The sequence below is a fragment of the Bos indicus genome, chromosome 18 (assembly GCF_029378745.1).
Source record: "Bos indicus isolate NIAB-ARS_2022 breed Sahiwal x Tharparkar chromosome 18, NIAB-ARS_B.indTharparkar_mat_pri_1.0, whole genome shotgun sequence".
NCBI lineage: Eukaryota > Metazoa > Chordata > Mammalia > Artiodactyla > Bovidae > Bos > Bos indicus.
Window position 1 is genome coordinate 19,668,096 of NC_091777.1, and position 12,169 is coordinate 19,680,264.

Genomic DNA, 12,169 nt, shown 5'->3' on the forward strand with positions numbered 1-12,169 from the left:
CAGGCAGACAGGTAAGGCTAGTGAGGGGCTCTATTCTGCTGACTGGGTGGGTGGGGCTTGTGCGGGGCTTGTGCAGGGCCTCTTGCAGGGAAGGGCATTGGCTCTTCCCAGGGGAAGTTTCTGGCTTTGAATGAATCAGAACTCTCCCTGCATTTAGGGGATCTTAGCTGATGTCAGTCTGTGAAGCCCAAAATTGGAGCCCGGGTACCACTTCCCAACTAGGGTGAGGAAGCCAAGGATGTCAAAGATGAAACCAGGCCCACGATCAAGGAACCGGACAGAGAGCAGGGCTGATATGGAGCATGGGAAAGGGATGGGGGTCAGGGCCATGGGAGCAAGGCCCCAGCTGGACTGAGACAATGCACAGAGAATACTGGATGATCCAGGTCATGTGGTCAGCAGCTTATTTCCCTTTGCAGTAGTTTTCATTTCTTCCGAGTAAATCCAAGAGCAGTCTCAATGTGGTGATTACAGGTCTCTAAGGCTTGTCTCTTGTCTCTTTGTTAACAGAGGACATCGGCGGCCTCAGACTCAAGGCCTATCTCAGACAAAGGCCGTGGAGGTGTAAAAACCACAAGCAGTTTCATTGTATTTATTTTTATAGCCACCTCCTCATTATAGCAAGTGATTCTGATTGTCCATGGAGGGTCATATGAGGAAGTTTCTTTTCCAATGGACATAAGTAAAAGGAGATCGCCAGAAGGAAAACGGCTAGTGGATGCTAGAACAGATGGCAGCGCTGTTGGGCCCCCAAGGAGGGTTCTGGAAAGGCAGCGCAGGAGGACCGGATGCTCCGGAGGCGCCTGGAGAGTCTAGCTGGGGACATGGTGGGAGACCCCTGCCCCCAGCAGGTGGAACTGGAAGAGGCCGTCACCGAGCTAAGGGCATGTAGGCAATAGGTCCAGAGCCCACCCTGAACAGAGCTTTCTGCCTGATAGGATAGCCACCCCAGCTCAGGCCTCAATACTGACCCTGTGCCCCCGGGCCCAGCTGGGTGACCCCTCAAAAACCTCTTGGAATCCCAGCCCCGGATTAGTCTGACCATATCCTTTTGATGTGGACACCCCCGGCCCAGTCCTGGAGCTGCCCTGTCTCATTGCATGACCTTGAGTGAGTCCCCTCTCCAGGCCTCAGTTTCCCCACCTATAAACAGAGAAGAGTGTGATGATGACCTTTAAGGGACCTCTCCCCAGGGACATATCGGCAAACCCTCTCCTCCCAGTCCTCCAATGTGGGGCTCAGGGAGGAAAGCGCAGGCTGGAGGTCACACAGGCCTGGGCTTAATTTCCTGCTTTCCCTGTTGTTGGCTGTGTCATCTTGGGTAAGTCACTTAAGCTCTTGGTATCTGTGTCCTCATCTGTTGTATGGGATAAGGACATCTCCTGGGCATCATTGGACTGGCAGTAAGCAGGGAAGCCCTAGACACACAGTAGGGCTCCAAACATGCTGGGGAGCCATGGTTTCCCTATCCCGGCTTGTGGGTAAGGACCTGCCGGCCTCCCCAGGCATGGGGTCTCATAAGGATGATGAATCCCGTCCAAAGGGAGACCACGGGGCTCTTGTGTCACCAGGCAGCAGGAGGGAGAGGCTGCTGTGAATGGGTCCCCTGCAGGCTCTGGGGACAAATGCTCAGAACAGGTTCTGGATAGGGGAGTGACTGGTATGCTACTTCCACCAAGAGCTCCTGGGGCCCTGGACTGGAGCATGTGTACCCATGAGGGCTTGGGCTGGGAGGAGATGGGGCAGCCAGGAACCCGGACAGCAGACTGCCCAGGCTCTGTGGATGATTCGCATCAAGGCACCTTCAAGTCAGTTCAACAGAGGCCTTCTCAAACTTTAACCTGCATCCAAAGGAATCACCTTCGAGGGGCAGGAAGGGGAAGGGGCGAGGGAGTCTTGTTAACAGGCAGATTCTGGTTCAGAAGGCCTAGGCTGGAGCCTGAAATTCTGCCTGTCTCATAAGGCCCAGGGGGCACTCATGCACCTGGTCCGGGGCCCACCTGAGTACTGGGGGGCAGATGTCCCCCACAGTACTGTGCTGTGGGCTCAACTTTTGAGAAGAGTCAGGAGAAGAGGGTCAGCTGCCACCAGAGTCCCCTGGAAAGAAAAACGAAAACATACCATGGGGTGGGAGGGGGCCCAGGTGAACAGAAGCGTGGCATACCTGGTGGGGTCTCAGTGGGCCACAAAGAGAGGCCCCTGGAGGAGGCGGCTTGAGGAATTCAAAGACTTGATCCAGGCACTCAAGAAGTGAGTGGGTCTCAGACTTCTGCAGCTAAGACAGATGTCAGGAGGAGATGGCCATTTTGGGTCACCCCAGGCCATTAGACACCTGGAGTCGATGAAGACACAGTACGTGTGGCAAGAAGAAACATCAGTGGACCCACAGGCCAAGGTCATCAGAAGAACTGGGCGGGAAGCTTCCAGCTTTACCAGGAGGAGACAACGTGGGAGCCCTGAAGCTGTAACATGTGGGTGGGCCATTTTCAGAAGCCAGAGTGAGTCTTTTCCTTACCTGAAAGAAGGGTACCCAGCCCTTCTTTCAGGATACTGATGGGATCTCCCATATCGTTTCTTAGGTCCCTTCTACCTCGCCTAAGATTTTTTCCTCTGTTTCCATATCACACACATGAACACCATGTACATGTGATTTTGAGAGGCACAGTCCCTCCCCTTACTTTTTAGCACCTCTGAAGTCAGTGGCGTCTTCTTCTCTATTGGCCTGGATCTAAGTTGACTTCCTACAGAGAGACTTTACATCTGTGGTGCAAGGTACCCGAAAAATCTGCTGAGAAGCTCTTTACCATGACTTCCTTGCTTGAGGATTTTGGACCACGTTGTGTGTATTTAGATTCCACAACTGGGTGAGTACCAGCTTGCTGTTCAAATCCTAGATGCCCCACTGTCTCTCAATGCAATATTTGACTCACGCCTTTCCTCAATGTTCCTTTCTAGGAAGCAGGTTTATTCCACGTGGACCGTTACATTGAGAGCTAACTCTTTGCTCTCCCAGCTTTTTGTTGGAAACTCCTAATAAACTCCCCATATTGGGCATTTTTTTTCTTTCTTAGTGAATATTTGTTACGTCTAACAGTTGATAGCTTTTTATATTTGATGAAGAACTTGTAAAATCTGTATAATCGTTTTTACCATTACAAAAGAATTGCAGCTCTTTTTATTTTTCCATTTATACTTTAATTTTCCACATGTCAAGATTTCCAAGACATCCAATCTCTTCCACTTAAAACATCTTTCTCCTGGAGTAAATTGAGATACTTGAAGGCTTTATCTGTGTCAGTCTGTATCTAACCTCCAGGAAGGAGCCTGGTGGGGCCACTCCAGCTGCCGCCACATGGTGTCGCTGTTGAATACCTTCAGTGCAGTTCAGTGAATGCTTGTCCGTTGTTCTTGGCTGAGCCAGATCCTGGCTCAGGCCAGTGGTGCCCCACACTAAGATTCCCAAATTACAGCCTCTTTAGTATACCCTGATAAACTCAGTTACATGGTTTAGGTCTTCAGGGACTACTAATCTGATGGACATACAAGATCCAAACCAGCTTGTATCACTAACTCCTGGACCTGTGCTGAACCCAGTTATTGGTCTGGAATCCACTTCATCTGGGGACCCCAATCCATTGTCCCTCAAATGGGGAGGTGTTGAGCATTAAATCTCTTCTACCCAGAGTCCCGCCTCCCTGCAGGGCTATTTCTACATAATCCAGAAAGGCCATTCAAAGGACAGCTGCCTTACAAATGAAAAACCCACCCCAAGGTGGTGATTGCTGGTTCTAGATCAGGACCCTCCAGCCTTCCAATTGTTGACATACAGCCCATCCTGGGGACAAAGCCTTGAGGAGCAGTAGCTGATCTTTTGTTTTGCTGAACTGGGCTGAAACCTAGGACAGAAGAGCTAGAACACTTAGGATAGTCAGTGGGAATATTTGCAAGCCAGGTCAAGGAGGGAGGAGCAAAGAGAAGATACTCTGGACACCTAAGGAGAGAGGTCTGTGAGGAAACGGATTAAGCTTTGTCTGTGATGGGCAGCCTAAACCTGTCCTCCAGTGGCCTACAGAAACCCCCCAGCAAGGCAGATAGGACTCTCCAGTGTTTCTGCAGCTGGGTTTGTGGTTTTGAGATGGATCTGGATGGGGCCAGATGGGCCAGATGGACCTGGCATCAAGAGGACACGGACACACGCAGAGGCTTTCAAGGACACCCGGGAGCATCTCGGTTCAGCACAGCAGACTGGGGGTGGGGGGTAACACAGGAGCAGAAGAGGGGCCTGTTAAAGTCACGGCCACAAGCTAGAGCCCCAAGTGGCTCGACCCGCTCAAAACCAACCCCAGTGAGCCCCTGAGCAATGGCGAGCCCCCTTCTCCAGCTTCCCCAGCAGGCGGCTCAGGACAGGTACTCCTGGACCGTCAGTTCCTTCAGGGTGAAGCCCCGGAGGGCGGGCTTCCGGAGCTGGCTCTCCTCCAGCCTCTTCTGCAGGGACACGAAGTCCTTGCCCAGCAGGTAGGCCAGGCGGGCCATGGCGTCCAGCAGCGGGGCGTAGTAGCGGTGGCCCTCGCGGGCCTGCAGGCACTGCAGGGCCCGCTCCCCGACCGCGAAGGCCTCGGCGGGCCTGTCCAAGTCGCGGTGGCACACCAGCATGGCGCACAGGGCGGGCACCAGCAGCACGGGGCAGTGCGCCGTGAGCTTCTCCTGCAGCGGCACCACGCGCATCAGGATGTCCAGGGCCTTGGTGTACTGGCCGGCGCGCAGACAGCCGAAGGCCTCCTTGAGCTCGGGCCGCGTGAGGAAATCGATGAACTCGCGCGAGCGGCGCACGCAGCGGATGGCGTAGAGCACGCTGAGGTACTCTTTGAGGGCCAGCTTGCGTTCCGAGATCATCTCCTCGGTGAAGTTCCCTATCAGGTGCTTCTTGGGGAAGACCACGTCTTCGATCTCTTCCCGGAAAGTCTTTAGGAGTTTCTTCTGGAGCGTCTCGAAGTCGGAGTAACGCCTTTCCAGGACGGCTTTATTGCTGTCAAAGCTCCCGGTCTGGATGACCACGATCTGGTACATCTGCGGAGAGAGGGAGGGAGCACGCCTTTGACAACAGCCTCACCGCGGGTTTGCAATGGCCGAGGAGAGCCCCAGAGCCCAGGAAATGAAATAATGATGATGCCCTGAAAGCCTGCCCTGGAAATGGGTGATCGTTATCTGAGATTCTGTTTTAAATTGGCTGAGCCAGTAAAAGCGAATCATGAATGACAAGAAGTCAACCGGAGAATAACAAAGCGACGGAGGGGGATGAGGTGGGGAAGGCATCCCGGGGTTGAAAGTCCACAAAAGAACTTGCCCGCGCAGCGAGGCTCTTTGGTGTTACAGGGTCAAAACTGAACTGGGAAGCTTGGATGAATACCATCGGTGTTTTCCAAGTGTGGAACTCCTCGGAGATGGTTTTAGGTAATATACTGGCAGTGATATTATATGGATCAACCTGGAAATGGGTGATCGTAGGCAGTGATATTATATAGTAAGGAAACTATTCTTTTCTCTTCTCTTTCAAGAGGATGCCAATGAAGGCACAGACTGTTTGGGTAATGATTCCAGCCCACCACAGGCTAGCTGTGTGGTTTCAGGTGGGCACTTGAACCTCTCTGAGCCTCAGTTTTCTCATCCATGAAATAGGATAGTGACCTGGCCTGCCTCACTGGGCGAGGATTAAATGAGTTGATGCACTGAAGCCATGATGTGCAGTCAGCACTGCTTCAGCTATTATTATTACTCCAGCCCCTTGCAAGGAGTGGGGAGGGTGGGGCAAAGAAAGGTTTGTGTGGCTCTCCCATTGTCATTAACTTCTTGTCTGACATAGGCTGAGATTCCATTTTAACAGAGAAAGTAAAAAGTTGTTTAGTCACTCAGTCGTGTCTGATTCTTTGTGACCCCATGAGTGTAGTCCACCGGGCACCTCTATCCATGGAACTCTCCAGGCCGGAATACTGGAGTGGGTTGCCATGCTCTCCTCCAGGGGATCTTCCCAACCCAGGGATCAAACCCAGGTGTCCCATCTTACAAGTGGATTCTTTACCATCTGAGCCACCAGGAAAGCCCTTTAACAAAGAAATCAGCCTCAAGCCTAGCTTTCCACTAACCATGGTAACCAGCTAAAATTTAATGACAGCCCTGAGCTTTCTTTCTATTTACTTTAATATTGACCTTTTCTTATGCTGGTTTTCCATGTAAGGTATCTCCCTTGGAAATAAATCTGTTCATTTTAGAAAGTGATCCACTTTACAGAAAAAAAAATTAGGTACATAATAATAAAAATTATACAAGGATCTCAAAAACAATGAAGAAGGGACACAGACAATAATAGCAGGTAACACAGGATTTAAACTGGACCATTTGCTTGTTAGAATAAGAGACTATAACTCCTCCTATCCTCACAGTGCTGAGTGGGAAATCTCACTGTTGGACTGGTTTTTGCCCAAAGAGCTTTGTGAGTTAAAGTGTGTGGATCCATTTCATGGACTGGGAGACTGAGGCCCCACCAGCCTTGCCCAATGCCAGGAAGGAGGCCGTGAAGGTGAGCCATGGCTCTCTGATCTCTGCTTACCACAAACTTGGAGACTTTCCTCTCCTCGATGCGGGCGGAGGCGATCTCGAAGAGCAGTTTGACGTGCTTCCAGCAACATTTCTGGGCCCGCCAGTACTCCTGCAGCTCCCGCGTGGTCATGCTGGAGTTGGAGCTCGGGCTGCCCTGGGCCTCTGGAAGCACAAGCACTTAAGGACTAGTACAGCTTGGTGCGCTTTAGGGGCAAGGACTGGGGGAGGAGACCGGGTCTGTCTGGGATGAGCAGAGGGAGTCCAGAAGCGCTGTGAATATCCCCCTCCCTCATCCCAAGTCTGGCATCAGCCAGCCTCCTGCACCCAATCCGCCTGAATTCACCCTACCACGGACAACCTGAAACGGCCCATCCTCCCAGGTGGCTTCTTGCTGGGAAACGCAGTGTGTTTGTGGTCTATCGTCCACTTCTAGCCGTCACGAGACCCCATGCTCCAAATCCAGCAGGGATGTGACTGGTTGGTTTCTGTCCTCCCCACAGCCCTGGCTGACGCCGTGGTCCCCGCCAGCCTGCTGAACGCACCCCAGCAGATGGCACGGGGAGCTGCGAGGCTGCCTGGTTCCAGGCTCCGCTTAACTGACCCCTCCCTCCTCTCTCATCTCATTTCCCACACTCCCTGCTTTTTCTTGCACATGCCAATTCTTCTGCCACAAATGCCATCCTCTTTCCCTGCCTGGGAAATAACAGTGTGTCTTAGATCTCACTTAGATCTCAGCCATCCTGAGACTCTTGGGAAAGACCGGGATCCTTCCTCCCCACTAAAAGCACAGGTCACTGTGCATTTTATTTTAAGGGGCATGTGTCCCAGGAGCCCTTTTCCAAACTCTGTCTTTCAAGACCCAGCCCACATATTGCTTCAGTGGCCCTTTGCTGTTAGAATAAGAGCCTCCCACCTTGTCCATGTAGCCTTTTCCGGGGCATCTTAAATTGTTTTCTACAGATCTGTTTCCTTACTAAACTTGAAGGCCAGCGAGGTTTTTGACTGATCCTATTTCCCCATGCCTGCACAAGGCCAGGAATAGAGCGGGCGTTCACTGGGCATGTCCTGAAGGGTTGCATGAATATGGCAGACGTTTCCTCCAGGAGGTGGCGCTATAGCAGACACTGTCTGTGCCCGGCCACGCCCCCTTGGTACTCACTAGTCAGGAACACTGCATGGGCTATTGGAAGCACTTAGGACGTCCCCCTGAGGGCTTCCTCCGGCCATTGCAGTGTGTTGTGGAGCATCCCTTGGGGATGAAGGATGGGGCCAGCGGACAGCAGCCTGGCCTCCTTGCCTCCGGGTGGGACAGCTCTGAGGTGTGCTCCATACGGTCTCCCAGATGACCCCCGTTGGGAGTCACCCACAGTGGTCATCTTTTCATCCACACCATGTACTGGTTTCCTATTCCCTTCCTCGCCTCCCCACTCCCCTGCCAACCTCCTGGATAAACCACTTGCACCAAATCCTTGTCTCAGTGTGTGCTTTGTGATAACCCAAGTTATGTGAGCTTCCCTGTTTCTTGTAGCCTCCACTGAAGTACCCACATTTGAATTTCAAATGTCTTCAAATGTCTATGCCCTCCACCAAGCCCCAAGCTTCAAGCTCACCTAAGTGGTCCTCAGGTCCTGGACGTGGGAGGTCTGGGCGGGGAGCTGATGCTTTCGGCGTGGTACCTGCCATGTCCTGGCATATGGGTCCTGTCCACCCAGGACTCCCAGGATGCTTGTGACTTGCCATGCTCCAAGGCTGCCAGGAAAACAAGAGAGAACAGTGAGTGCCCACTCCTGTTGTGGGTGCTTGTGGGTATTGGGGTGCCACTTCTGAGCCCTCCACTGCCCACCTAGCCCTCTGACCAACTGACAGGTGCTAAACCTAGGTCAGGCCCTTTTCTGGACTGATCAGTCCAAGGCTGAGCAGAACCTTCTCTTATTGTTAGGGTCCTTATACTATCAAGTTACTCTGAATTTTAAATGATGTGATTTCAAGCAAAGGTAATGGCTTTGATGACAAATCAGGAGAAAGACACTGGCTTGTCCAGAAAAATGTGCCAATATCATATTATGTTACATGTTCAAATGAAATCTGTGTCCAAAACAGGGAGACTGGCATATATCCTTCCCTTCTCTCTCTCTCTATCTTTAAGCAAACATTTACTAACAACTTGTTATACCTACTTCATATACACGCAGGCTCTTCACATCCACTATCTGGTTTAATACCCACACTAATCTGTCACAGGGCTTCCCTAGTGGCTCTGACGGTAAAGAATCTGCCTGTAATGCAGGAGACCCAGGTTCGATCCCTGGGAAGATCCCCTGGAGAAGGGAACGACTGCGGCTAAGTTGCTTCAGTCATGTCTGACTCTGTGCGACCCCATAGATGGCAGCCCACCAGGCTCTGCCATCCCTGGGATTCTCCAGGCAAGAACACTGGAGTGGGTTGCCATTTCCTTCTCCAATGCATGAAAGTGAAAAGTGAAAGTGAAGTCACCCGGTCATATCCGACTCTTAGCGACCCCATGGACTGCAGCCTACCAGGCTCCTCCATCCGTGGGATTTTCCAGGCAAGAGTATTGGAGTGGGGTGCCATTGCCTTCTCCAAAGGGAATGACTACCTACTCCAATATTCTTGCCTGGAGAATCCCATGGACAGTTCATGGTGGGCTACAGTCTATAGGGTCGCAAAGAGTCGGACACAACTGAGCAACTAACGCAACACAAAATAATCTTGTCATGACTTCAGTAACAGATGAGGAAACTGAGGTTTAGTCTGAGGTCATGTAGTCAGTAAGTGTGCCCAACCAGCAAAGCCTCATGCTTGTAACATGCAGGCGTCACACCCTGCATTCAGTACCCATTCTCTCACTTCATCTGAATCTATGCATAGCAGGAGTTTCTCATCTCCATGCTATGATTAAGGAACTGAGACTTAAGAGTTGCCAGGATCAAGAGCTGGTAAATGGTGGGCAGGACACCAACGCAGGCGGGTCTGCCGTCAGAATCCTCTCCCTGGTACTCAGGGGAGGGTGGGCAGCGGGAGACCTGGGGTTTAGTTTATGCATGACTCTTGTCTGGGACCCAGGTAAGTGAGCAAGATGAGCTGGTGCCTGGAAACTATTTAACTTTTCTGGGCCTCAGCCACCTATGAAAGGGGCATAATAATCTTCATGAGGCTGGTGTGAGGGCTAAGTCGGGCATACCATGCAAAGCTTTAGCTCAGGGCTGTGCAGGTCCCAGGCACCATATAATGGGCTCTCTTAGTGTCTGACATGTGATAGATGCTCTGGGAAATATTTGAGAAATAAATGACTCTGATTTAACGTGTAAGTTGGAATAGAATTTAAAATGTTTGAGACGAATTAGAAAAGGGGACAGTTAAAACATTGGCTCAGATGGAGTAGCTGGGGTACCACTTAGGCACAGAAATTCCAAAAAGAAGGGTGCAGATGGCTTCATCTCCTTCTTAACATGCTTGGATCCCTTAACGTGCTCAATGTCCCTTAACCCTCGGGAGTTCTCCAGGGAGGTCTGTGCTTGTGTCCAGTGGGTAGCTCTCTAGAACCCTCCATCCAGCCTCACCCTAAACAGACAGGAAACTGGAGCACGGAGCAGCACATGGTTGACCCAGGGCTGCACGTGCTCGAGTACCTTATAGTTTTTTCCCCTTAAGGAGTCTTGACCAACTGTGGATCCGTAGGCAAGTTATTTAACTGCAAGTCTCAGTTTCCCCATCTGAGAGCTGTGACTACCAACCCTGTCTTGCTGACAAGATGATAGATGGCAAGGAACAGGTTCTCTACATTCTGGTAGGTGCCCAGGCAAGACAGCAGATGGTCCACATGCTCTCTTGTCTAAGGGACTTTTGGTAGCCAGGACTCTGAGGGGCTCAGTGATTCCTGTGGGCACTCCTATGCACCTGCTTCAGTTAGCTCATCTGTAAAATGGGTGATGGCAAAGAGAACTGGCCTCAGTGGTCCCTGATCTAGCTCTGTTGTCTTGATCAGGCAGCTGGTGCCAGGTCAGAAGCTCTGTTTGCCCACAGACCCCGTGAGACCCCAGGAATGATGACCTTCGTGGGGCATTCCACAAAAGACCTGGGAAAGCTGAGCATGAACACAGGGCTTAGAGTAAAAATCAAATTCAGCAGCCAAAGCCAACTCCTGGAGGTTTCCTTTTATGGGATGGGCTGAGACCGGAAAGTGGCAAGGGCTGCATCCACGGAGGTTCTAGCCTTCAGTCTCCTCATCTGCAAGGTGGGGAAAGCAGTCCTGTCACTCCAGAAGCTCTTTGGGGGACAGCTGTACGTGGGGTTCTGTGGGCCCTTCCCTCCCGTCTCCCCACCCCACAGAGCAAAGATGTCTAGACTTTACAATAAAATATGACAAGTGTTGGTGCTCTTGGCTTGGGGGCCTGTCTGTGGCCCAGCGGACAGCAGAGTCCCAGCCCCTCCACCATGCAGCTCCCAGGAGCGGTCTCCCTGCTCCTTCCCTCCCATGTACCCTGAGCCTGCTTCTCCCTCCAAGGACTGCCCTCCAGGCCGGGTCTTCTGATGCTGATGGGCACACAGGGTCCCCTTCCACGCTACCTCTCTGAGGGCCTGCAGGGCTTCCGTCAGGGGTGAGAGGCCAGCAGAGCAAAGCACCCTGGTCTGACCCAGGAAGCAGCAGATCCTGGACCTTGGACGGGCACACTCATGAATGTGAGTGTCCATCACAATCACAACTTCCTCGGGGGTGGGGATGGGGGTGGAGGTGTCAAACGCTTGTAAAAAAGCAGACTTCCTGTTCCCAACGTCAGAGAGTCCCATCTATAGGTTCTGGGGTGCGCCCTGGATTCTGAATTTTGATCCAGATCCGAGGGCTGTACTGAGACAAAGAGCCAGTTCCCCTGGCACCACTTTTTGAGAAACACAGGTGTGGTGGCATATTCCCCAGGCTCAAGAAGGGGTGCAGAGGTGCCTGGCACTTCAAAAGGAATTGAGGCGATGGAGGGTCGAGGAGTTGCTCCAGTATGCTAAGGGGAGTCCCTCATATCTGAGGGGAGCCCTGTGTATCTGTCACCAGCCCTACTCCCTCCCACCCTTCCCCCAAGAGGTACTGAGGGCTGGTCACAGGGGGAAGGGGCTCAGGTCACAAGCGGGCAGAGGCCCGCTGAGCTTGGGATCAGACACTGACCTGAGGCTTCTGGTCCTGTGCGTGTCCAGGGGTCCTGGAGAGGTGTCACACGGCCCCCTTCAGCTCTCCATTCCAAACTCGGGCTGAGCAGGTCAGTGGCTGCCGCTCTGCTAAGTTCCCCGTATGAAAACAGGAAATAGGCTGTGTGACCCGCTCCCGGTCGCCCTAGCTGATTGGCTGATAAGAGACGGTAGGTAATGAACTCGGCTGATAGACTGAGCTGCCCCTGTGGGCAGGATCTGGGAGGGAGCGGTGGGCCTGCATCTCAGTTCCCACAGGCTTGCAGCAGCTTGGCAGACCCTCAGGGTCCTCAACAACCTCTAGCATTTGGACAAAAGCTCTTTAATGTTCATTATCCTACCCTAGTGGAGAAGGAAATGGCAAGCCACTCCAGTATTC

The 12,169-nt window shown here is 52.3% G+C and overlaps 1 protein-coding gene across 2 annotated transcripts; it reads right to left on the reverse strand.

Moving 5' to 3' along the window:
* Positions 1-581: 581 nt before the first annotated feature.
* SNX20 (sorting nexin 20) lies at positions 582-11,922 on the reverse strand. 2 transcript variants are annotated; one of them, XM_070770546.1, is made up of 5 exons: positions 11,771-11,914; positions 10,691-10,842; positions 8,205-8,343; positions 6,605-6,756; positions 582-5,067 (listed from the first exon to the last, which is right to left on the reverse strand). In XM_070770546.1, exons 3-5 carry the CDS (start codon positions 8,332-8,334, stop codon positions 4,399-4,401), a joined length of 951 nt encoding a protein of 316 aa, XP_070626647.1. In that variant the 5' UTR covers positions 8,335-8,343; positions 10,691-10,842; positions 11,771-11,914; the 3' UTR covers positions 582-4,398. The 2 variants fall into 2 exon arrangements, with proteins under 2 accessions (XP_070626647.1, XP_019835768.2); XM_019980209.2 differs by lacking the exon at positions 10,691-10,842 and having other exon boundaries at positions 11,771-11,922.
* Positions 11,923-12,169: the final 247 nt, after the last annotated feature.